The 25,410-nt window shown below is 45.4% G+C and overlaps 1 protein-coding gene across 2 annotated transcripts in view; it reads left to right on the top strand.

Moving 5' to 3' along the window:
* The first annotated feature begins 955 nt into the window (after window positions 1-955).
* The window catches only part of LAMP3 (lysosomal-associated membrane protein 3), a 39,834-nt gene continuing 15,379 nt past the window's right edge, over window positions 956-25,410 (top strand). For both annotated transcript variants that reach the window (XM_011945789.1, XM_011945788.1), the window contains exons 1-4: window positions 956-1,259; window positions 9,856-10,565; window positions 11,776-11,904; window positions 23,075-23,132. In XM_011945789.1, coding sequence (XP_011801179.1) covers window positions 1,211-1,259; window positions 9,856-10,565; window positions 11,776-11,904; window positions 23,075-23,132 — 946 coding nt within the window. In that variant the 5' untranslated portion in view covers window positions 956-1,210. The remainder of the gene's footprint in view (window positions 1,260-9,855; window positions 10,566-11,775; window positions 11,905-23,074; window positions 23,133-25,410) is intronic.

Here is a 25,410-nt window from a genome sequence, read left to right as displayed (position 1 = left end):
GTTAAGTGTACTTGATTAGAGTGTTTGGAGCAACATAGTAAGATAAAATAGTTGTAGCCAAAGTTATTTTTCAGAAAATAATTTGAGGCTAGGCTGAAAGCCCTCAATCCAGTGATAAGGAGGGTCTCCTAATATATTGCTTAAATGTGTATTCCCCATTGGGACTCAAGCCCTGTCAAAACATCGTTTAATTAATAGAGGAGGGAGATAAGACATTAAAAGGTTGCCTGTCAGCGATGTTGAGCCGTGGGCCCTGGCTCACACCTTAATCCCAATGGTTGGCTAAGGCGGGAGGATCCTTTGAGGCCAGGAACTCGAGACCAGCCTGGGCAACACAGCAAGACCTCCTCTCTACATAAGCTTAATAAAATAAAATAATAAAATTAAAATAAAATAGCTGGGCGTGGTGGCACGTGCCTTTGGTCCCAGCTACTCAGGAGGCTGAGGTGGGAGACTCGCTTGAGGCCAGGAGGTGGAAGTTGCAGGGAGCCGAGATCATGCCACTGCACTCCAGCCTGGGTGATAGAGCGAGACCCTGACTCAAACAAACAAACAAAAAAAGATACTGCGTGTTTTTTGTTCCAGGAATTTCTGGTCTGTAAAACCACCTGGGGCCAGGCACAGTGGCTAACGCCTGTAATCCCAACTCTTTGGGAAGCCGAGGCGGGCGGATCACCTGGCGTCAGGAGTTTGAGACCAGCTTGGCCAACACGGTGAAACCCCATCTCTACTAAAAATACAAAAAATTGGCCAGGCCTGGTGGCGGGCGCCTGTAATCCCAGCTACTGCAGAGGCTGAGGCAGGAGAACCGCTTGAACCCAGGAGGCGGAGGTTGTGGTGAGCCGAGATCGCGCCACTGCACTCTCTGGGCGACAGAGCGAGACTTCGTCTCAAAAAGAAAGAAAAAGAAAAGAGGAGACCCAGGGTATGAGCGCAGGAGGCCGGCGCTGCCGGGACTACGCGCGTGAGATAAACGGTCCCAGAGGCCGGGCCCGGGCCGCCGCGCCGCGTCCCCGCCCCTCCCGGCTCCGTAAGGGGAGGAGGGGACCGGCGGAGTTTCCCTCCACGCCCAGCGGCCCTGGGCGGGCTTTTCGGCGGCTTCTCATAAGCAGGTGGCTTCGTCTCTCCGGCACAGGTAGGTTTCTCCGGCACCGGTTCGGGGCCTGCCCGCACCTCGCCGCGCACTGCAGAACCTCGCCCAGCGCCCGCCATGGCCCGGCAGCTCAGCGCGGCTGCCGTGCTCTTCGCTTCCCTGGCCGGTGAGTGGCGCGCAGGGCTTCCCGCGGCGGCCCTGCCGTGTCGGTCCCCTGTCATCTGAACGCACTCTGGAGTCCCGGGCTCCACAGGACGGGCTGTGGGTAGGGAAGTGTGGCGCGTCCAAGGGCTTCCCTGCTGAAACTTGTTTTCCGTGAGTTACTCAGAGCAGGTGTCAACCCTAAAGACAGTAACACTGTCCCTCACTTCCAAAAGGGTTCTGGGCACCTTCTCTGTAGAGGTCACTTGGATTTAAGAGATGGATTTAGGAATGGGAGTATTGGCTTTGTTATCCGGGAAAAGCGCTCATGTCTTGCTCTTCCTTGCATCAGATGTGGTCTGACAGATTGTGCCATTTCAGAAAGGTGTAGGACAGAGTGTAAAAGACTTTTTTTTTTTTTAATGATCATTGTACTTCCCATCCCAGATGCCGTCTGGGACGCTGAGTTTATGATTATTTTATGTTCCGACCCTCCACTTTCTCCAAAGCTTTTCCCCCTAGACATTGAGTCCTCTTGGGTGCTGTGGTGCTGTTCCTGTGATGAAGTTTACTGGTTAATCGAACGTCATGAGAGCACTGCCTCCGTCCCCACCGCCCGGCTAGCATGCTCAAGCAGGGGGCACGGTGGCCTTTGCTTGTGACATGAATGCTAGGAATGTTAGGAAAGCTGTGGGAAGGGTCGTGCCAGCTGCCCTCACCTAGACAGTTCTCCCCTGCGCCACGCTTTCAGACTTACAGTTTCAGGTTCTTTCCGGGGACAGAAGAGGAAGTCATCATTAGGCTTCTCAGGGCAAGCTGTTAAAAAAACAAAACAATCTCAGCCTAGCGGTAACCCACAGTGACCTGTATGTGAGCGCTCCTTGAATGGATGGATAGACTCAGAAACACAGTGATGTTGACAGGCTGGGGGCGGTGGCTAACGCCTGCAATCCCAGCATTTTGGGAGGCCGAGGCCGGTGGATCACTTGAGGTCAAGAGTTCGAGATTAGCCTGGCCAACGGTGAAACCCCGCCTCTACTAAAAATACAAAAATTAGCCAGGCATGGTGGTGTGCACCTGTAATCCCAGGTACTTGGGAGGCTGAAGCAGGAGAATTGCTTGAACCCAAGAGCGGAGGTTGCAGTGAACCAAGATGTGCCACTGCACTCCAACCTAGGTAACAGAGTGAGACTCTGTCTCAAAAATAAATAAATAAATACACAGTGAGTATTGACAAATTCAAGGGTAAGTGGAGAGAAAATGCCCACATTACCCGTTCCTTTCTGAGCTACAAATTCTCAGAGGTAAGCTAGGTGAAGGATGCATGGAGGTTTCTTCCTCAGAAGTGGAGTGTTGCATGGCCTTTGAGGGGTGGCACGGAGCTGGATTCAAACCGTTGCCCTGACCCTTACCAGCAGGGAGGCCTTGTTCACATCACCCAAACTTTCGGGTGCTCAATTTTGTCACTAAAAAATGGGGAGAATAATATCCTCTGCCAGGAGTACTGGGGAAACAAATGAGGTAGTGCCTGGAAAGCAATTACTGCAGTGATTTTGTTCAGTGATGTTCATCCGTATCTCCTGTTTGTCTCTCCAGTCCCTTTCCCATTCACCTCACAACCTGACCGTGAGCCCCTTCCTCACTAAGTACAGGGCTCATCAGCACGTGGTAATAACAATGATGGCCATGGCTTCCTGGCACTTTCTGCGTGCCAGGCACTGTTCTCAGTGCTTTAATCCACAAAACAGCTTTGTAAGTACTGCTATCATCTCCGTTTTACTTGTGAGGAAATAGAAGCACAAAGAGGTTAAATAACTTGCCCATGATCACATAGCTAGCTGGTGACAGAGTCAAGCTTTGAACCAGAGTCTGTGCCCATAGCAGCTAACCTATGTGCTTTATTCATACATCTACTTACCTATAACTTATTTAGTCTCATAAGAACCCTGAAAAGTAGATGCTATTCTTATCCCTATTTTACGATGAGGGTACTGAGGCAGAGGCAGGTTAAGGAATCGTTCATGGTATCCCATTTAGTGAGTAGCATTCCTGAGACTGACATTGAAGACATCTGGTTTTGGCTGGGCGCAGTGACTCACACCTGTAATCCTAGTACTTTGTGATCCTGAGGTGGAAGGTTGCTTGAGGCCAGGAGTTTGAGACCAGCCTGGACAACATAGTGGACTGTGTCTCAAACAAAACAAAACAAAAACGAAGTCTGGCCTTGGGGTTTAGGCTCTACACTACCGTACTACATGGCCCTGCATGCATAGGCTGAAGAAATCCTTGTTGAATTGGAAATGAGCAAAAACCATCAGAAAGTTTTGCTAGGAGAGACAGAGCTTTTGGGTAAACTCTCTGAGTAATCTTTATCCAGTCAACATGCTTCCCTGATCTCAAATTTTCCCTCCAGAAAATGAGGGGATTTAAGTTCATATCAGTTAAGTTTAGGTTCAGTGACATGTAAGAGACAAGCCAAAATAACAGTAGATTAAACAAAATAGTTGCTTGTTATTCTTTCACATGAAAACATGTCCAGAGAAATTCAGGTCAGTTCTAGTGTGGGGGTGCTTCACTGGGGATCTGTCATTAGGATCTGACATATAGGTATGTGACTTCTACCCTCAAGGCCTCCTCATGGTTCCACATGTCAGCTGGAGCTCCAGCCATCACATACAAGTTGCAGGTTGGTCAAAGGGGGAAAAAGAGAAGGGCTATAGAAAGGCAGGCCACACAGGTGATTGAGCTGCCTTCACCCAGCCTTCCCAGAAGGTCCACATGATCTTGATACTTCTCTTCTTTCACTAAAACTCAGTCATATGCTCCCACCCAGCTAGAAAGGAGGCTTAGACACAGAGCTCTTTATTCCAGGCAACAAGTGCTCAGCTGAAACTTGAGGTTCTGTTAGAAGAAGGAGAGACTGGATTTTGGAATAGTCAGCCAGCTGTCTGTCACAGGGCTCATGCCCCTTCTGCTCTAGGGTTTCCTTGATTCTCTCTGCTGCACCCTGCTGGAGCCGCTTCTGCTGCCCCTAGAGGTGCCAGAAAAGGTGCTGGGGGCTAAACTGTGATTCCCTGAACCTGGACATGGCCATGGGGCTCCAGTGACTCCCTGACTGGGCTCCTCAGAGCTCTGCAGACAGAGTGTAGTCTCCAAGGCCTGCCAGGCCTACTCCCTGCTGGTCTCCCCTCCTCACCCCTCCCTTCCCATACCATCCCTGTGTTCTGGTCATGTTGACCCCTTGCTGTTCTCCCGACATACAAGACTTCTGAAGCCTTTATGCCTTTACACGTCCTCTTTCTCCTGTCTGGAAACATCTCCTCCCTTGTCTGCCTGAAGAATGTATCCTTGTTTTGGATTCCCACCCTACCCACACTCTCATAGTATCTGGGGATTTGATAAAGACACTTGTCAGTCGGGCACAGTGGCCCACACCTGTAATCCCAGCACTTTGGGAGTCTGAGGCAGGTGGATCACTTAATCCTAGGAGTTTGAAACCAGCCTGGGAAACATGGTGAGACCCTGTACAAAAAATGCAAAAATTAGCTTGGCTTGGTGGCACATGCCTGTAGTCCCAGCTACTAGGGAGGCTGAGGTGGGAGGATCGCTTGAACCTAGGAAGCTGAGGCTACAGTGAGCCCTGAGCGTGCCATTGCACTCTAACCTGGGTGACAGAGTGAGACCCTGTCTCAAGGAGAAAACAAAAACAAAAACAAAAAACAAGTCACACTGAGGAGTGTGGTCTACTCATGTGTCTGCCTCACAGTGCCCCGAGAACAAAGACCTACCCCCGGTGTCTGGTGTGGAGCCTGCCTGAGAGGAGACCGCTACATACTGTTGAGTGGTGTGGCAGGGAAACCAACCAAACGCTGTCTGGGAAGGGACTGACTGTCAGGAAAATACCTAGAAAAGATCCCTTGTGAAATCATTGACTTTCCCAGGGGACTGGGCATTGACTCACCTCACACCCACTGGTTGTAGAGGAACCAAAACCTTCTAATACCTCTTCACGCAAATTTCCATCTAGTGGAGTCCAAGCAATGGATCAAGGCCCTGGGGTGCTTGTTTGTGAAGTCTCCTGAATTCTAGAGAGGAGAGGCTGGGGTGGCGGTGGGCAGATGAGTGTGTGAACACCAGAGCTATGTTCTGTGAATAGAGGGAGGGTCAAGACAAAGTCTGGTCTATGCCTGCCCTTGCTTCTGCCCACTGCCCTCTTTTATTTAATTATTTATTTTTATTTTTTTGAGATGGAGTCTCGCTCTGTCGTCCAGGCTGGAGTGCAGTGGTGTGATCTCGACTCACTACAAGCTCTGCCTCCCGGGTTCACGCCATTCTCCTGCCTCAGGCTCTGAAGTAGCTGAGACTACAGGCGCCTGCCATCACACCTGGCTAATTTTTGCATTTTTTTTTTTTTAGTACAGACCGGGTTTTAACATGTTAGCCAGGATGGTCTCGATCTCCTAACCTTGTGATCTGCCCGCCTCGGCCTCCCGAAGTGCTGGGATTACAGGCGTGAGCCATTGTGCCCATCCCCCACTGCCCTCTTTCTAGGCCTCAGACAAACCTGTGACCTTGACTAAACCTCTACAGGGCCAAACTTCCCATTTAAAAACTGTGACCCAGTTTTTACAGAAATGAGTCATATATGTGTGGTCATATACATAGACCATGTGTGTGGTCATATGTATTATAAAGTAGCTCATATGGTCTTTCTGAGCTACTTTACAATGCAGAGCATACCTACCCCAGTCGAATCACCTGCCTATCTTTTATGCCCCACACTCCTACAGGGAGAGGAGGAGCAGTGTGAGGGCCAGAAGAGGGAAGGAGAAGGGGTGAGAACTCTACTTCTCTGACAGGTTTAATCTGTAACATCCATAAACTTGGCACTTTTGGTTGAGCCATCTGCCAGCCCAGCCTTCTGTCTACCACCCAGAGACACATCTACACCTACACACCATATCAAGACATCTCAACAGGCTTCCTACATAGCAAGCACACCTTGACCAGGTACCATATATCTTCTTGGCTTGTTTAGGATGCTGTTCATTTGTGACCAACTAAGTCCTTTTTTTATTTATTTGCGTTCATTCATTACCACTGAGAGAACAGTTCTAGTTGCATCTTGAGGAAGGCTTTTTTTTTTTTTTTAAGGGTGCACTACTCGGTTTAGGAAATTGTACTCAATTGAGAAGATTCTCTTTAGCTTATAGACACCAGCCATACACAGTAGGATTTTAGCAAGGATATAATCACTTCCCCAAGAGAACGACTGGCAAGTGGTTTCTAGTCTCCTGGAGGTCTCTGTAGCAATCTTTACTTCTCACCACAAGACATTCCTGGAAACCACATTTGAGAGTGAATTCTCTTTCTCCATCATAATAGTATGAATCTAATGGGGCTCTCACTGCCTGGGCCTCCCAAGTAGCTGCAATTACAGGCACTGTGTCAACACGCCCACCTAATTTTTGTATTTTTAGTACAGATGGGATTTCACCATGTTGGCCAGGCTGGTCTTGACCAGAGAACCAGCAATGTGACTTTTGCTCAAACGAATTGCTAAAATAAATTTTCAACAACACTCAACCTCCATTATAATCTCGAAGTGAAAAATCTTTCTCCAAGCTCCATGACATGGGCATAAAAGTTCTACGTGTAGGGATTTTACAAAAGTTTGTAGGTAAACCTGTACCCCATCAAACCTACAACTCTCAAGTAGCATGCATTTAACTTATCCAAATGGATATTTTAGATTTAAAAGAAAAGACTCTTAAAGAATGATCTCAGATAACTTCATGTCATTAATAATCATCGATCTTTTTATAAAGTTATAAAGGCAATTTGAACTGATGCTTTTGTCTTTCCTATTTTGCAAACCAGTTGTACAGAAATAATTCATGGGTCTTACTACTGGACTTAAAGTTAGAACTTTTCTTCTGGAAAATAATCCCCTTTTCAGCACATGAAATTTTGAAACTCTCAACAAGGATCATCATTATGAAGTTTTCATGAATTGGGGTCACTGGAGGGCACCCTCCTGTTCCTCTCTCCTCTGCTTTTGTGTCTTCTCTCACCATTCTTCCCAGCGACACCCCACCTCTACCACCCCTCAAACCCAAGGGCAAGCTTTGATTCAGATGTACCAGTGTTCAAGTCTCTGCCCCAACTTCGATCAGTTGTGTCATTATGGTCAAATGGCTGAAATTTTCCAAGCCTGAGTTTCCTCATTCGAAAGATGGATAAAGTAGTACCCACCAAAGGGTTTTTGAGAGAAGTTGGTAAAAGATGACCCTTGACCTAAGGCCTTCTATGTAGTAAATGTCCAGTAACCTGGAATTTTTATTGTTATTAATATGAGAAAAGTAACCTCTTAGAAGTGTATTGAATGGAGGAGGGAGATAGAAAAGGCATATATGAATTATTTTTATTGGGTATGAACTTTAGGACTTTGTAAATACTAGCATAGCAAGATCTCCTTTCCCTTTCTGCATGTTCTCCCAAGTCTCAGCCCAGCACAGGACAGCTCCAGCTGTCCTGAGAGTCTGTGGGTAAACACAGAGAAACCACAAAATTGAAGGGACATAGGCATCTCTCAGTGTGCCTGACCACAGACTCCTAAAGACATCATCTGTTTGTTGTTGTTGTTGTTCTGGAGGTGAAGTTTTGCTCTTATTGCCCAGGCTGGAGTGCAATGGTGTGTTCTCAACACACTGCAACCTCAGCCTCCCGGGTTCAAGTGATTCTCCTGCCTGGGCCTCCCAAGTAGCTGCAATTACAGGCACTGTGTCACCACGCCCAGCTAATTTTTGTATTTTTAGTAGAGATGGGATTTCACCATGTTGGCCAGGCTGGTCTTGAACTCCTGACCTCAGGTCATCCGCCCACCTTGGCCTCCCAAAGTGTTGGGATTACAGGCGTGAACCACCGTGCCCGGCCCGTCATCTGTGTTTTGTCTACTTTTCTGGATCCCTATGTGCCTGGAAGGAGACAAGGATAGACCTATTCTAGTTGGAAAAGAACCAGAGGCCCTCTGCCCTTAAGGACGGCCTCTGGAGAGAACCTGTGACAATAGGAGACACCGTCTGTGTGCTTAATGGTCCATGAAGAGTTTTACTTAAACCAACTCATTTGAGCCTTACAGTAATCCTAAAAGGCCTGCAATGCTATTGTCCTCATTAACACATTCAGTCAGTTTTTCATTCGACCTATATTTACTGAACACTGTCTATGCGCAGGCACTGCTGGTGAGAACGGTGCACACAGTTCCCACCTTCGGGTTGCTCTTAATCTACTAGGAAAGATCCACAACCAACAAATAAACCAAAAGCAAACATTTAATCAGGAAAATATTTGGCTAGTACATACTGGCCAGGCTGATTGTTAAATATTTGAATACCGTCCCCACACGTAATTACAAGTTGTAATTAATGCAGTGAAAGCAATGAATTTAACACTGCAGTGGAGAATCATGGATATGGGGAACTATTTTATATAAGGAGGACAAGGAAGATGCTCTGAGGAGCTGCCATGAAAGCCAGAACACGAAGGACAGCCCACCTGAAATATCAGAGCAGTTATGACTTCTCTTCCTTGGTTGAGAAAGGCTGGGCCACTCCAAAAGTTACGTAAGAAAATGACAGGAATTTGTCTATATTGAGAAAACAACAAGGAGCAAGATAAAAAATGGAAAGGACTATACTGTGAAGAGATGAGTCTCCTGTCATTGGGAACAGTTAAGTCTAGGTTGGATGAACACATGGCAAAGATCTGTACGTGTAACTCAGACATCAGATTAGGGTTCGGGGCTGGGCGCGGTGGCTCACGCTTGTAATCCCGGCACTTTGAAAGGTCGAGGCAGATGGATCACGAGATCAGGAGCTCGAGACCAGCCTGAACAACATGGTGAAACCCCGTCTCTACTAAAAACACACAAATTAGCCAGGCATGGTAGCGGGTGCCTGTAATCCCAGCTGCTCAATAGGCTGAGGCTGGAGAATCGCTTGAACCTGGGAGGTGGAGATTACAGTGAGCTGAGATTGTGCCACTGCAACTCCAGCCTGGGTGACAGAGCAAGACTCTGTCTCAAAAAAAAAAAAAGACTGGGATTTGGACTAGACGACCTTTAAGACCCCTTTCAAACCTGGGATTATGTGATTCTGTGAAAACTGTATAATTCTGTAAAGCTTTGTTGCCATCATTCATGGTGCCCCAGCTCTATCAGGTCATCTAGCAGCTGTTCACCCAGGAACACTTTTTTATGTCAGCTGTTCGAATTCACATTTGAAGGTGGAGAATGAAGAGGCATTGACACTTAGATATCTAGCTGAGCACGATCGCTTTGGTGTGTATTAGTACCGCACCGCACACAGGCAAAGGGGCTGGGTGCTGTGGAACTGTCATAACCCTGTAAAAGACATGGATATAACCAGAACATTACGTTTGTGGCCTAGGGGTAGAATCTTTGATGATGTTTGCTTCATTGTTATACCCTTGTAAATTTCCTCCCAATATAAAAATATGCATGTTAGGTTTTTTATGAACAAACATCAAGATGGGGATGGGAGAGGGACCTTGTAAGCAATTGGTTAGTGTTTTTAACACGTTTGTTTCCTAATTTTCAGTAATTTTGCACGATGGCAGTCAAATGAGAGCAAAAGCATTTCCAAAAACCAGAGATTATTCTCAACCTACTGCAGCAGCAACAGGACAGGACATAGCAAAACCTGTCCAGCAACCAGCTAACCAAGCACCTCACCAAACTTTAGCAGCAAGATTAATGGATGGTCACATCACCTTTCAAACAGCGGCTACAATAAAAACTCCAACAACGACTCCAGTAACTACAAAGAACACTCCAACCACCAGCCCAATTATCTACACCCTGGTCACAACCCAGGCCACATCCAACAACTCACACACAGCTCCTCCACTTACTAAAGTTACAATCGGCCCCAGCTTAGCCCTTTATTCACTGCCACCCACCATCACACCACCAGCTCATACAACTGGAACCAGTTCATCAACCGTCAGCCACACAACTGGGAACGCCACTCAACCCAGTAACCAGACCACCCTTCCAGCAGCTTTATCCATAGCACCACACAAATGCACAACCGGTCAGAAGCCCGTTCAACCCACCCACGCCCCAGGAACAACAGCAGCTGCCCACAATACCACCCGAACAGCCGCACCTGCCTCCACGGTTCCTGGGTCCACCCTTGCACCTCAGCCATCTTCAGTCAAGACTGGAATTTATCAAGTTCTAAATGGAAGCAGACTCTGTATAAAAGCAGAGATGGGGATACAGCTGATTGTTCAAGACAAGGAATCGGTAAGTTGGGGCCACAGGACTATAACACTGTCTTCAAAGAGTCTGAGTGGAGGTTGGCTTGCTGGGAATGATCATTCCCTACATCCCGTATCTTTACTTTAAATGAAACCAATAGCTGTGAGCTCATCTCTCTCCAAGGTGCTCCATTAAAAGGTGATTATGTTTTAGGATACACATGAAAATAGAAACTAATAGCAACTGTTTGGAGAGAGGAAGGCAAACAAAAATTTAAATATTCACACCCCTCACTTTTAGCAAACATGGGCAGAGTGTCATGGAATGTTCAGTGCCGATCTCAGCCCCTCCCTGCCACTCCAGAAGACTTACAAGCCTCATATCCTTTCCTGTGAAATGAGAGATTTAAGACAGATGGTCTCTATGGTTCTAGACAGTTGTGACATTAATATGGAAATCCATATTAACAAGAAAACCGAGGGAGAGGGGTTGTGATCACTTGATGTACTAAAGGAATCACTAAAACAATATTTTCTCTTTCTTTGTTTTTTTTTTGTTGTTGTCTGTTTGTTTTTGTTTTTGTTTTTTTTTAGACAGAGTATGGCTCTGTTGCTCAGGCTGGAGTGTAGTGGCATAATCTCGGCTCACTGCAACCTCTGCCTCCCTGGTTCAAGGGATGTTCCTGCCTCAGCCTCCCGAGTAGCTGGGATTACAGGTGCCTGCCATCGCACCTGGCTAATTTCTGTATTTTTAGTAGAAATGGGGTTTCACTATGTTGGCCAGGCTGGTCTCGAGCTCCTGACCTTGTGATCCACCCGCCTCAGCCTCCCAAAGTGCTGGGATTACAGGCATGAGCCACCGTGCCCAGCCATCAATATTTTCTTTTTCTGCATAAAGTTTTTCAAATAAAACTTCTACATCCAGGTTGCCATTTGTGACAGAGGTACCTTACAGAGCAAAACCTTCCCTCTAGTATCATTTAACATGTTTAACTTAACATAAATTCCATGCAGCTTATCAGGAATATACCTGCCATCAATTATTTACAAAGGAACTCCTCTGTGAGAGAACTCCTCTTTAAGAAAGCTTTTGAACATTACAGTTTGGAAACAAGAGATGCTGTCTGGGGACTTTGCAGTTCTCCAGTGAATCCTCAGCCTTAAGTTTCAGGCTCACAAACTAGCCTATGCCTCTGGTTCCCTAGCTAGAGTTTTCTTCCACATCTCATTTAGCTGATCTGTCTTACTTGGTTTAGGTTTTTTCACCTCGGAGATACTTCAACCTCGACCCCAACGCAACCCAAGCCTCTGGGAACTGTGGCACCCGAAAATCCAACCTTCTGTTGAATTTTCAGGGAGGATTTGTGAATCTCACATTTACCAAGGTGAGGCCTGAGCTCCTCTGCACAAACTGCATCTGGTACAGCTTTCCCTCTCCCTCATCCTGGGGCCCGGTGGTGCAACCTCACACTTCAGTTTGAGATCTTTGCTGATAAGAATGAGGGGTTTGGGGATGGAGAGGAGGAAGTGTCAACATCTTATGTTTGTCTTCTTCCCCCTTCAGCCTCCTTCTGTGCAGCCCAAAAACGGCTTCAGGGCCTCTTAGGGGAGACTTGACCTCTGGGGAATGTAACCACCCCTGCCCTTTGCAAACCAGCCAAAGGAGGAAATTGTGCAGATGAGGAAACCTATAGAAATTCCCAGTGGACACCAGAGGAACAGGATTATTCAGAGGAACCGGATTATTTTAAAACCGAAATCAAATGTCAGTACAGGTTCTTTCCAACCACAGCAGGCAAAATTCAGGGCCCGAGCAGGCACTGGGTTTCCCAAACCATACCCTGGAAGGGGGGCAGACAGGGAAGTAACGTGGACAGAGCAGTCAGAGATCGAGGTCAGAGAGTCTCACTGTGGATTTGGCTCTGTCCCTTGCTCTCCTGGTGACTTTGGATAGGCAACTTAACCTGTCTGGGCTTTATCATTTGAAAAATGGAGGAAAGGACCTAGAGATTGCCTCTGTAAAGAGCATGCCCCAGCCAGGCGCAGTGGCTCACACCTGTAATCCCAGAACTTTGGGAGGCCAAGGCAGGCAGATCACCTGAGGTCGGGAGTTCGAGACCAGCCTGGCCAACGCGGTGAAACCCCATCTCTACTAAAATACCAAAATTAGCCAGCCGTGGTGGTGTGTGCCTGTAATCCCAGCTGCTTAGGAGGCTGAGGCAGGAGAACCACTTGAACTTGGGAGGTGGAGGTTGCAGTGAGCCGAGATTGCGCCATTGCACTCCAGCCTGGGCAACAGGAGCAAAACTCTGTCTCAATTTGAAAAAAAAAAAAAAGCATGCCCCATGCATGGGAAGTGGCAGATGCTCAAGAGCCGGCAGCTGCAATTGCAGTGACTGAAACGGGCAAATGTCTCGCAGACCAGAAGGGGCTGGTCATCCCACTCCCCAGGGAGAGACTTGCCCCCGCTTGCCCCAGAGTGTCCTTTAAATTGCCCCAGTAAGAGCTGGGAGGAGGCGCTGAGAGGCCCCTTGCACCTGGGATTAGCTGCATGATCTCAGGGGAGCTGGGGCTTGTTTCCCAACCTGTAAAATGGAAATAATCACATGTACCTAGTAGGACCCTTGGGAATATTAGAAATGGGGTATGTAAACCGGCTAGCACGGTAGATAACAGTGTTCAATGAAGGGTGGTTATGATTGTTGTCGTTATTAACTTGGTCTCAAAGGCTTTATTCTCCTGGAGTGTACTAAGGTAGAGTTGCGCTTGAGAAGTCAGTGGTTTCCTTTTGCGACCAAGTGGGAAAGACACAGTCCTTCATACCTAACCCCTCACAGCAAACGGGGAAGACATTCAGGGTAGAATAACTGCTCTATCCCTGGAAAATTGAAGTTAAACTATAGAGATGACAAGAATTTCTTTAAAAGTCCCTGGGCTGGATACAGTGGCTCAAGAATCACTCGAGGCCAGGAATTTGAGACCAGCCTGGGAAATATATAGCAAGACCCTGTTTCTGCCAAAGAAAACAAAATAAAATTAGCTGGTCTTGGTAGCACATTCTTGTAGCCCTAGCTACTCAGGAGGCTGAGGTGGGAGGATTGCTTGAGTCCAGGAGGTCGAGGCTGCAGTGAGTAATGATTCAATGATTGCACCACTGCTCTCCAAAAAAAAAAAAAAAAAAGTTACTTTGGCAAAAGAGCAGAAGATAAAGACATAAACATTTTATGCTTTGGTTCAGGGCTCAGTTACACCCAGACCACTCCCCACTGCCCATGTGACTAATTGACTAATGGAAGACATTGGCAAACTCCAGCATTTGCGGCACACAAGGGCAGCTGCTATCAGGCCTTCCGCAGACCTGCAGGCAGTGATTTCTTTGACACTTTCAACCTCTCTTTTTGTTGCTTTCTTCTTCTCCTGATGCTCCAACCCTGCCTTTCCTATTCCTTCAGGCTGATCTCTGACCAAATTCCACCCACGTGTTGAGTCCCTGCCTTTCTGAAAATCCTTTGAGCTCCCAAATTATCTCTTCTTCCAAGGGTAGGGGCAGGAAATGGGTGTCCAGAAAGAGCCAGAAGCACCAGCAGGTCGTCCTCCCCTCCCTCCATTCACCCGCCTTCAGGAAGGGGCAAAGTGGGACACTCTCAGCCCATGGCCCCCGAGTGTTGCAATAGCTGCTTTGCTTGAATTTCACCAGCCACATGCCCCTTATTCGTTCCATTCCCCAGCACAAATTCCCAAAGTAGCTGGCCTCCGCCGGGAGAACTGAGAGGCTCACAGAACGTAAAAATTCCCGCTGGCCTTAGTTATCCCAGAAACTTATGCGTTTATTTTTTATTAAATTTATTTTGACTTTTTATTTTATTTTTAAATGTTTGTGGGTACATAGTAGGTGTATATATTTATGGGCTACATGAGATATTTTGATATAGGCATACAGTGTGTAATAATCACATCAGGGTAAATGGATTGTTCATCACCTGAAGCATTTATCCTTTGTGTTACAAAAAATCTAAATATACTTTCAGTTATTTTAAAATGTAAAACAAATTATTTTTGACTTCAGTTACTCTGTTGTGCTATCAAGTATCAGATCTTATTCATTCTGTCTCTCTCTCTTGCTCTCTCTCTCTCTATATATATATATACACACACACACACATACATATTATTTTTTATTTTTTTGAGACAGAGTCTCGCTCTGTTGCCCAGGCTGGAGTTCAGTGGTGCGATCTTGGCTCACTGCAACCTCCGCCTCTCAGGTTCAAGCGATTCCCCTGCCTCAGCCTCCCAAGTAGTTGGGACTACAGCCGCGCACCACCATGTCTGGCTAATTTTTGTATTTTTAGTAGAGACAGGGTCTCACCATGGTGGCCAGGACAGTCTCGATCTGTTGACCTTGTGATCTGCCCAAAGTGCTGGGATTACAGGTGTGAGCCGCCGTGCCTGGCCCTTTCTGTCTATATTTTTTTACCCATTAACCATTCCCTTTTCCCTCACCCCACCCATTACCCTTCCCAGTCTCTGGTAACCATCATTCTACTCTCAATCTCCATGAGTTCAATTGTTTCCATTTTTAGCTTCCACAAATAAGTGAGAAGGTAGAAAGTTTGTCTTTCTGTGCCTGGCTTATTTCACTTAATATAATGACCTCCAGTTCCATCCACGTTGTTGCAGATGACTGGATCTCATTCTTTTTCACAGCTGAATAGTACTCCGTTGTTTATATGTACTGTGTTTTCTTATCCATTCATCTGTTGATGGCCACTTTAGTTGCTTGCAAACCTTAGCTGTTGTGAACAGTGCTAGAATGGATGTGGGAGAGCACATCTCTTCGATATACTGATTTTCTTTCTTTGGGGTATATATTTTACAGTGGGATTGCAAGATCATATGGTGGCTCTCTTTTAAGGTTTTTAAGGTCCAAACTGTTCTCCATCTTGTTTCTACTAATTTACATTCTCACCAGCAGTGTACGAGGGTTCCCTTTTCTCCACATCCTCACCAGCATTTGTTATTACCTGTCTTTTGAATAAGAGCCATTTTAACTGGGATGAGACGATATCTCATTGTAGTTTTGATTTGCATTTATCTTATGATCAGTGATATTGAGCACCTTTTCATAGACCTGTTCGCCATTTTATGTCTTCTTTTGAGAAATGTCTACTCAGATCTTTTGCATTGAATTTTTAAAATAAAATTATTAGATTTTTTAAATCAAATTATTAGATGTTTTACTGTTAAGTTGTTTGAGCTTCTTATATGTTCTGCTTATTAATCCCTTGTCAGATGGATAGTTTGCAAACATTTTCTCTCATTCTGTGGGTTGTCTCTTCACTTTGTTGATTGTTCCCTTTGCTGTGCAGATGCGTTTTCACTTGGTGTAATCCCATTTGTCCATTTTTGCTTTGGTTGCCTGTGGTTTGGGGTATTACTCAAGGAGTCTTTGCCCAGACCAATGTCCTGAAGAGTTTCCCCAGTGTTTTCTTTTAGTAGTTTCAAAGTTTGATACCTCAGATTTAAGTCCTTAATCCATTTTGATGTGATTGCTGTACACGGCAAGAGATAGAAGTCTAGTTTCATTGTTCTGCATATAGATTTCCGGTTTTCCCAGCACCATTTATTAAAGAGACTGTCCTTTCCTCAATGTATGTTCTTGGCACCGTTGAATTTCTGCATTTTAAAAAAGAATTTGGCTGGCACATCTGTAATCCCAGGACTGTCAGAAGCCAAGGTGGAATGATTGCATGAGCCCAGGGGTTTGAGATCAGCCTGGGCAACATAGCAAGACACTATCTCTACAAAAAATTTAAAAATTGGCTAGCCATGCTGACGTGTACCTGTGGTCCCAGCTACCACATGCAGGTTGAGGTGGGATGATTGCTTGAACCTAGGAGGTCAAGGCTGCAATGGGCTGTGATTGTGCCATTGCACTCCAGCCTGGGTGATAGAGTGAGACTCTTTCTAAAAAACATCAATCAATAGGAACTTGTTTAAGCCAAAACAGAGACCCTGAATTCGAGAATTACAGGGGCTAGGCATATAACTTAATGAGCGAAGCAAGCTAGTTAAAAAAAAAAAAAAAGTTTTCATTGAAACAAGCAGTCCTAAATTTTTATTTTACCAGTTTTGATAAAGATCAAAATAGGTCTTCATCAAAAATTAAAGACAAGAAAGATTTCAATTTCCATTCAATCTAACAAGAAAAAATGTTAAAGTAAGCACAAAGTAATGAGGCAACTGACAAGGACTCAGAAATTAGGAGACAAAAGGGAGGGGCAGGAGAGTGTTCATCTCCCTAGGAGTTAGTTCTGCAGATGGTGCAAATGGCAGGGCTGGCATCTAGCCCCGAGGATTATCACTATCCTTTATGGCATTTATTTGGGATGCTCCAATGTCCATTCTGAGTGGCTTACCTTCTGTACCAGTTGTTCAGTTTTTTTTTTTTTTTTTTTTTTAGGATGGAGTCTTGCTTTGTTGCCCAGGCTGGAGTGCAGTGACACAATCTTGACTAACTGCAACCTCCACCTCTTGGGTTCAAGCAATTCTCCTGCCTCAGCCTCCCGAGTAGCTGGGACTACAGGCGTGTGCCACCACGCCCAGCTAATTTTTTGTATTTTTAGTAGAAACGGGGTTTCACTATGTTAGCCAGGATGGTCTCAATCTCCTGACCTCATGATCCACCTGCCTTGGCCTCCAAAAGTGCTGGAATTACAGGTGCAGTTGCTCAATATTTTACATGTCCCTTCAATCAGGTGGTAAGGAGAGGGTGGTAATGCCAGATCTTCTGATTGTTCAAGATAAGGCAGAAATCTAGATCTTTCTAGAAAAGCACATGATTTTTTTAATGTTGGCAACACATTTTTAAAATTTTGAGGGCCGGGTGTGGTGGCTCACGCCTGTAATCCCCCAGCACTTTGGAGGCCAAGGCAGGTGGATCACCCGGGGCCAGGAGTTCAAGACCAGCCTGACCAACATGGCAAAACCCTGTCTCTACTAAAAATACAAAAATTAGCCAGGTGTAATGGTGCATATCTGTAATCCCAGCTACTTGGGAGGCTGAGGCAGGAGAATCGCTTGAACCCAGGAGGCGGAGGTTGCAGTGAGCCGAGATTGTGCCACTGCACTCTAGCCTGGGCAACAAGAGTGAAACTCCGTCTCAAAAAAAACAAAAAAACAAAAAAAAAAAAACACCATGCTGGCCAAAAAACCTGCAATGTAAGGCCAGATTTGGCCTGTGGATTCTGATGCTGTGACTTCTGCCCTAATGGGTGTATTGTATGAAGTGTATTTAGGTAAGAAAGCCTTCTAGATTTTTCCAAAAGAGAAATGGACTCAACCGTGCAGTCGATCACTTTTGAAATGTTGCTGCTTTCTAAACGAGCACTTCTCAACAGCAACAGTATTAACATTTGAGGCCAGGTAAGTCTTTGTGTGGGACTACCTTGTGCCTTGAAAAATGGTTAGCAGCATTTCTGGCCTCTGTCTACAAGACGCCAGGAGCAACTGCCCACCCCAGTCTGACAACTCAAACTGTCTCCAGACATTGTCAAATGTCTCCTGGGAGGCAAAACTCATGTGTGGTTGAAAACCATGGCTCTAGAGAAAAAGAGAACCTTAGAAAATGTGAGTTTATTCATTATAATATATGTTATGGGAGCTAGGTTGTAGAATGATAAGTGGATGTTGATTAGGCCTGATTTATCAACTCGTTTATTAGTAAGAATTTACTGAGCACTTACTTTGTCCCTAACAATGAGCTTGGCTATGAAAGAAAAATAACAGAAATATAGGCTATAGTTCCAGCTTTCAATCTGTAGGATTTTGTTTGTTTGTTTGCTTTTGAGATGAGGTTTTGCTCTTGTCACCCAGGCTGGAGTGCAATGGCATGATTTTGGCTCACTGCAAACTCCATCTCCTGGGTTCAAGTGATTCTTCTGCCTCAGCCTCTCGAGTAGCTGGGATTGCAGGTGCGCACCTGGCTAATTTTTGTATTTTTTAGTAGAGACGGGGTTTTGCCGTGTTGGCCAGGCTGATCTTGAAGTCCTGACCTCAGGTGATCCACCCACCTCAGCCTCCCAAAGTGCTGGGATTACAGGTGTGAGCCACTGTGCCCAGCCCAATTTGTAGTTTTTTAAATTGAAATACTACCAATGACTACAACATAAAGAAAAATCAGTCACTTAACCTCGTTGTTCACTCAAGGCAAATTATCTGTATCATTCACTTCGTGACCATGGACAGGCTGTTCATGATCTCTGAGCCTCAGTTCCTCTTCTATAAGATGGAGCCAACTAGTGCTTATTTTGCGGGGCTGCCGTGAGAGTGTGCTGAGCTAAAGAATGTAAAAGTGCTCAGCGCGGTATTTGGCCCCTAGTGGGGTCAGGAGAGGTGGATTTCCTTTCTTTTTTTTCCCTCAGTTTCATTTTTTTAAAAACTGAAAAACTTTCCCCGTCAGTGTCTCATTTGGTTAGGGTGACAGGCTGAAATTTGCTCAGACCCTTCAAGTTCAAGATCACGTACCTCTCCCCCCCCACCTCCCTACAACATCCTTCCTGGTGGGATAGTTGCTTTTAAAACATCCTTCAGTAACTTCATTCTGTGCGCAGGACTATCCCTTTCTCCTCCACCCCTTTGGCCGGGCAGCTCTAGGTCTCCAGCCCTGGCTCTCAACATAGTGAAATCAACCATCAAGAGAGGAGAGGTGCCAGGGTCAGGCAGTGCACTGGCCAACTGAGGTCTTAGAATCAATGGTGCAGACCCACCTGGTGTTCTGGTGTTTCCAGAGCTTTTTTTTTTTTTTTTTTTTTTTAAAGAAAGGGCCTCCCTCTGTCACCCAGGCTGAAGTGTGGTAGCACGATCATAGCTCACTGCAGCCTCGGCCTCCTGGACTCAAGTGATCCCCCCATGCCTCAGTCTCCTGAGTAGCTGGGACTACAGGTACATGCCACCAGCTAATTTTTTATTTTATTTTTATTTTTTGTAGAGATGGGTTTTAATTATGTTGCTCAAACTGGTCTCCAGAGCCTTTGAGGGGCATTTGGAACCCTCTTGGCCTACGAGCTGGGCTTCTGAGGACCGTGACCAGTGTTCAAATGTTAACACCCTCACAGTGCACCACTTAGAACTCCCCAGGTAATCTGTACTTTCCACACCCTGTTTCCCCTGGTACTTTCCCTCTGCCTGGAAGGCCCTTCCCACCCCTCAGCTCCTTTAGCATCCATCCTTAAAATAACTCAAATATCATCACCCTGTGAAATTCCCCTTTCCCCACTTCCGTTTCAGGTAAAATGAGAGACTTCCTCTTCTTAGTTCCCTGAATCTCTAGTCATTGTTCCCCAAACTTCATCAATGCACTGGTCACACATTTCACCATCCCCAAGGCAAAGTCCTCATTCCATAGCATAAATTATGTAGAACTTGGAATCTTTTTTTTTCTTGAAAAGAAATACTTAATAGGGATGTATGAACAGAAGCCATGTCTGTCTTGAATGGTGGTGAGACAAGATGGTATATCCCCACGCCATTAACCCTGAGACCCAGGGCTTAAATACCATATGGAAAGGATGAGTCAGAAGAGATGTGCAGGACGATTGAAGTATGATCATGTCAAGTCAAACTTGGAATCTTAAGAAATCTAAATATCCCCCTGCCCTTTTGTTGACATGAATCCACCTAACAGATACTTTTCCTTTACCCTAAAGATAGACATCATGGCTAGGCATAGTAGCTCATACCTCAAGCCTCATTCCTTGTAATCCCAACACTTTGAGAGGCCAAGTAGGGAGGATCTCTTGAGGCCAGGAGTTCAAGACTAGCCTGGGCATCATAGTGAGATCCCATCTCTACAAAAAAATAAAAAAATTATCTGGACATGATGTCACATGTCTGTAGTCCCAGCCACTTGGGATGCTCAGGCAGGAGGCTCACTTGAGCCCGGCAGGTTGAGGCTGCAGTGAGCCAAGATCCTGCCACTGCACACCAGCCTGGGCAACAGAGAGAGACCCCGACTCAAAAAAAAAAAAAAAAAAAGCTAGACATCAGCTTAGTCCTAGTCAACGTTTGACTAATCTTGATTCAGTCAAAATGGAAAGAAATCTGAGTACAGGTTCCAGACTCTGTCCTGTTGTGCCCTTAAGATGAACTCGCAGTGAATGTGAGCACTCTGCTTGTGGAAGGCCTCATTTTTTGATTAGTCCTAGAAAGCGTGGATTCTTGTGGAACAGCAGTGGCCCTGCCCATCAGGAACGGGTTCCCAGGTGTTCCGCTTGTGCATCTGGAAGGGCTCAGGCTTGTTTTCATGCTTTGCTGTTGCCCCATGAAATTCTTGAGTTTTAAACATGTGGCCCCACACTTTCATTTCTTACTGAGCCCCAAAATTTCATTATGTAGCCAGTACTGCTTCCCATCAATGGTTATAGGTTTCAGCTGCCTTTCAGGGAATGTGAAAGTAAATTCTCACATAATGAATTTTTGTCCTATACCCACACATCCCATGGAGGAAAATGTAGGGCAGGATCTTGCTTTGTCTCACCTACAAACTATGTGCATCTGCGGTAGATGCTTAACTCTTCTAAGCCTCTTTGTTCTCAGCTGTAAAATGGTCTGATAATATCGATTCTGTCTCAGGGGGTCGTTGTAAGGATCAAGTGAGGCAATGTCAGTGAAAACATGCATGTGGCGAATGGTGAAACTCTCGCAGAAATTCTTTCTTTCTTTCCACGCATTCTTTCCTTAGGTGGGCAGGTCAGGGAGACACCAAAGGGAAGATTCCAAGAGGCCTCTGAGGAGTCTGAGCTGACCTCATCACTATTCTGCTGCTCCTCAAATCAGTCTCACAGTGCAGCCCGAGCCATTTCCAAAATCAAAGCTATGCTCATGTCACTGCCCTGCCTAAAACCCTTCAATGGGCCCTCTTTGCCCTTAGGGATGGGGCGGGGGTCTTGTAACCCTGACTGTGGACCCTGAAATATAAGTCTCTCTTAGATTAAAAGAGGCTCCAAATTTTAAAAATGCCCTGAACAAATGGTATATAAAAGCAACACAAAGTTGGTGTCTTTTTAAAAGAGACATTTCTCCCTAAAGCAAATGGATGGTCTAAGGGCATTGTTCAACTTGCCTTCAAGACCCAAGAGACTGAGTACCTTGACGGAGGCAACCAGGTCCTCTCCTAGGACCTAGAACAATCCCTGGCGTGGAATGGGTATGAAAGAGACGTTAAAGACTAGACTTGGAGGCAGGCAGAGCTGGAGATCATATCTTCCCCTGCCACCTCTTAGGGCTGTGACATGGAACAAGTCACCCAGCCTCATTTTTCCTCATGATTATGGTGAGGATTAAATAAGGCAAGTGCATGGAAGTGCCCGCGACAGTGCCTAACACAAGGTAGGAAGCTATTGTGTGGCAGGTGCTAGTCAATGAATTGTAGGATCTAGAGCTCAGTCTATCAGTACCAATGATCTTACTAAAACAGTTTGTATTTATGGAACCCTTTTATTGTGTAATGAATCAACATTTTATCCACTAACAATACACAAATGAACTATAATGTGGTCAAGATTAGTAATGACTATATTTGAAACCTCTAAAAGTAATTCAATTTCATGTTCTGATTTGGGTTGCTCTGCCATTTTTGCACCTCTTACTTATAGATGGTTTTCTAAGGAATGTTTAAAACTGAGAACACTGTGGCTCACCTCAATTAAAAAATGGAAACTCCCTTTTCAACTTACCCTTCTACACCCCAATTCAGTTCCCTAGAAGGTTTCATGCCCTTTGTTTTTATAGGGCTGTTTTGTAGTTTGTTTTTGTTTTTCTGGAAAGATAATTCCTAGATGAAATGTGGGGGTACTGCTTTTTGTTTAAATACAACCACTGGGGGTTCTCTTCTAGAGGATACCCAGGGATCTCAGGGTAAGGCATTTCTTCCCATAATCCCTCCCAGTGGCCCCATTTAGCCGTTTTGAGGACATAGACCCATGAAACTGTGTAAAGCCATTGACACCCTATGTAGGAGCATGTAGACACCATTTTGTATACATTGTTTTTCCCAGAGGGTTTATGGACCCCGGGAGGTCCTCCCATGGTATCCTTAAGGATGAGCCTTCTAAACCATATGGATGGTCTTAAAAATAAAAGGAAAGGATGAGTGGTCTCAGGATAAGAATTCCTACCCTTAGATATTAATTGTTAGTAAAAGCTTACTGTACGCTCCTGCTCCTCCACCTTCCTGATGAACTTGCATTGTAACAGGGAGAAATTTGGCCCAACCAAAGGGACTCAAATTATACTGGTGGAATTTGAATATCAGGCCCTAGCAACTAGTATGCAGTAGGGAAATTTGGGGCCGGGGGAAAACTGTTAGTTATTATTTATTTATTTGTGGTATGTTTACTTTTTTGGAATTTTTATACACAGTTATGACCCAGTACCAAGTAACTTCCGCAGCCCTTGTATCTAGATTTAATAGCTGGAATCCTAAACAAAGTTTATAAACCAAGATTGTAAACATATGAATAGAGATGAACCAAAGGTTAACACCCTGCTGTTTTACAGGATGAAGAATCATATTATATCAGTGAAGTGGGAGCCTGTTTGACTGTCTCAGATCCAGGTTAGTAATTATAGAATGCCCGTTCTACCAGCCATGATGCTGTTTCTGGTTAGCTCACCTTTCATCCTATTGAATCTGCTCATGTTTGATGCTTTTTTTTTTGAGATAGAGTCTTGCTCTGTTTCTCAGGCTGGAGTGTAGTGGCACAATCTTGGCTCACTACAACCTCTGCCTCCTGGGTTCAAGCCATTATCCTGTCTCAGCTTCCTAAGTAGCTGGGATTACAGATGTGTACCACCACACCCAGGTAATTTTTGTATTTTTAGTAGAGATGGGATTTCACCACATTGTGGAGACCGGTCTCGAACTCCTGACCTCAGGCGATTCGCCCACCTCAGTCCCATACAGTGCTGGGATTACAGGTGTGAGCCACTGCACCCGGCCAATGCTGCTTTTAAGGAACAGACTAAGAAAGCCGCCAGCAATGTGATTTTGGGGGACTTTACTATGCCTCTGTGTGCTGTAATTTGCCCATCTGCTCGTAAATGAGGCTGGACTAGTATGATGTCAGAGATCATGATTGGCAATGATAAAGAGTTTAGTGACTTTTTGACAGATCTGCTGTTGATAGTGCAGCTGATTCGATACTCTGGGAATGATACATTCACTCTACTAAAATGTAGTTAGTGCCTGCTAGGTGCTGAGCCCTGTATTAGGCATTGCAGATCCATAATATTTCAGACTAATAGATCTTACCCTCATGGAGTTTACATTCTAGAAAAGGAAGAGGGCAACAACACATTAAATGATAATACAGTAACCCCCCCACACCTTATTCACGGTTTCACCTTTCATGGTTGGTGCAAAAACAGGTGAGTATAGTACAGTTAGAGTTTCTGAGAGAGAGATCACACGCACATCACTTTTGTTATAGTGTGACAATTTTTCTATGTTATCATTAGTTATTGTTTTTAATATCTTACTGTGACCAATGTATACATTAAACTTCATCACAGGTATATATGTATATGCAGGAAAAAACATAGTATATCTAGAGTTCAGTACTATCCATGGCTTCAGGCATACGCTGGTACACGGGGGTCTTGGGATGTATCCCCCAAGGATAAGGGGGACTCCTGTGCTCTGTTAAGCAGTGATAATTTCTTTTTTTTTTTGAGACAGTCTCGCTCTGTTGCCCAGGCTGGAGTGCAGTGGCTTTGTCTCGGCTCACTGCAATCTCTGCCTCCCAGGTTCAAGCGATTCTCCTGCTTCAGGCTCCTCAGTAGCTGGGATTACAGGCACCTGTCACCACACCTGGCTAATTTTTGTATTTTTAGTAGAGACGGTGTTTCTCCACGTTGGCCAGGCTGGTTTCGAGCACCTGACCTCAGGTGATCCACGCACCTCGGCCTCCCAAAGTGCTGGGATTACAGGCGTGAGCCACTGCACCCGGCCCATTAGTGATAAATTTTATGAACAAACACAAGCAGGAGGAGTGGAGAGGAATTGAAAGCTCTTTTAGGTGGGTCTATCCCTTATACCTTAGGGAAGCCCTCAGGGGAGAAAGGCCCTTTGAAGAGGTGAAGTTTGAGCAGAGAGATTCACTTCTTTGGGGATATCGGGATATCTGGGCCTAGGGAAGCTTTTCCAGATGGCCAGAAGAACAGATGCACAGGCCCTAAGGGGTGAGCTGGCCAGTGTGTTCAAGGACCTGCAGGGTGCCAGTGTGCCCGGAGAGAGAACAAGCAGCAGATGAGGTCAAGGGACAGACAGCCAGGCCAGAGCATGTAGGGCCAGTGGGCAAGGCAAGGGTCAGGACTTTGGACTTTATTCTAAAGTGTGAAAGGATACCACCAGGGGGTCTGGGGGAGAGAGGAAAATGATACCTCAGATTTACATTTATAAAGGTTCACTGTGGTTGCTGTATGGATAATGACTCTAGTGGGGTAAATTCAGAGAACTCCTACAGTGTTCACTTCCAGAGAGCAAAGCTCCCGCTCACACTAGATGCCTCTCAGAGGCCTCAAATGTTTCCCTGCAAAGTTAAATAACCTTTATTTGTTTGTATCCCCCGTGCCAGGTACTGTACTAAGAGTTTTCATGTCTGTTTTCTCCTTTTCAAAGCTCTATCCTTTGACTAGCTTAAACATTATTTTACCAGTTAAGGAATTTATGCCAAAGACACTTGCCAAGAAATGAAAATGTGGAGTAATATCTACTTAAAATATCAGCTACATTGTATTGATATGTTCAGGGAGATTTACCAATGATTGATTGTTAAATGTAAGTAAGATAGCGTAGTTGACAACTTATTTTCATACATGTTAATTCACTTAGA

Source organism: Colobus angolensis, unplaced genomic scaffold (assembly GCF_000951035.1).
Source record: "Colobus angolensis palliatus isolate OR3802 unplaced genomic scaffold, Cang.pa_1.0 Scaffold245, whole genome shotgun sequence".
NCBI lineage: Eukaryota > Metazoa > Chordata > Mammalia > Primates > Cercopithecidae > Colobus > Colobus angolensis.
The sequence above is the reverse complement of the archived record's forward strand: the minus strand, read 5'-3'. Positions and strand labels throughout refer to the sequence as shown.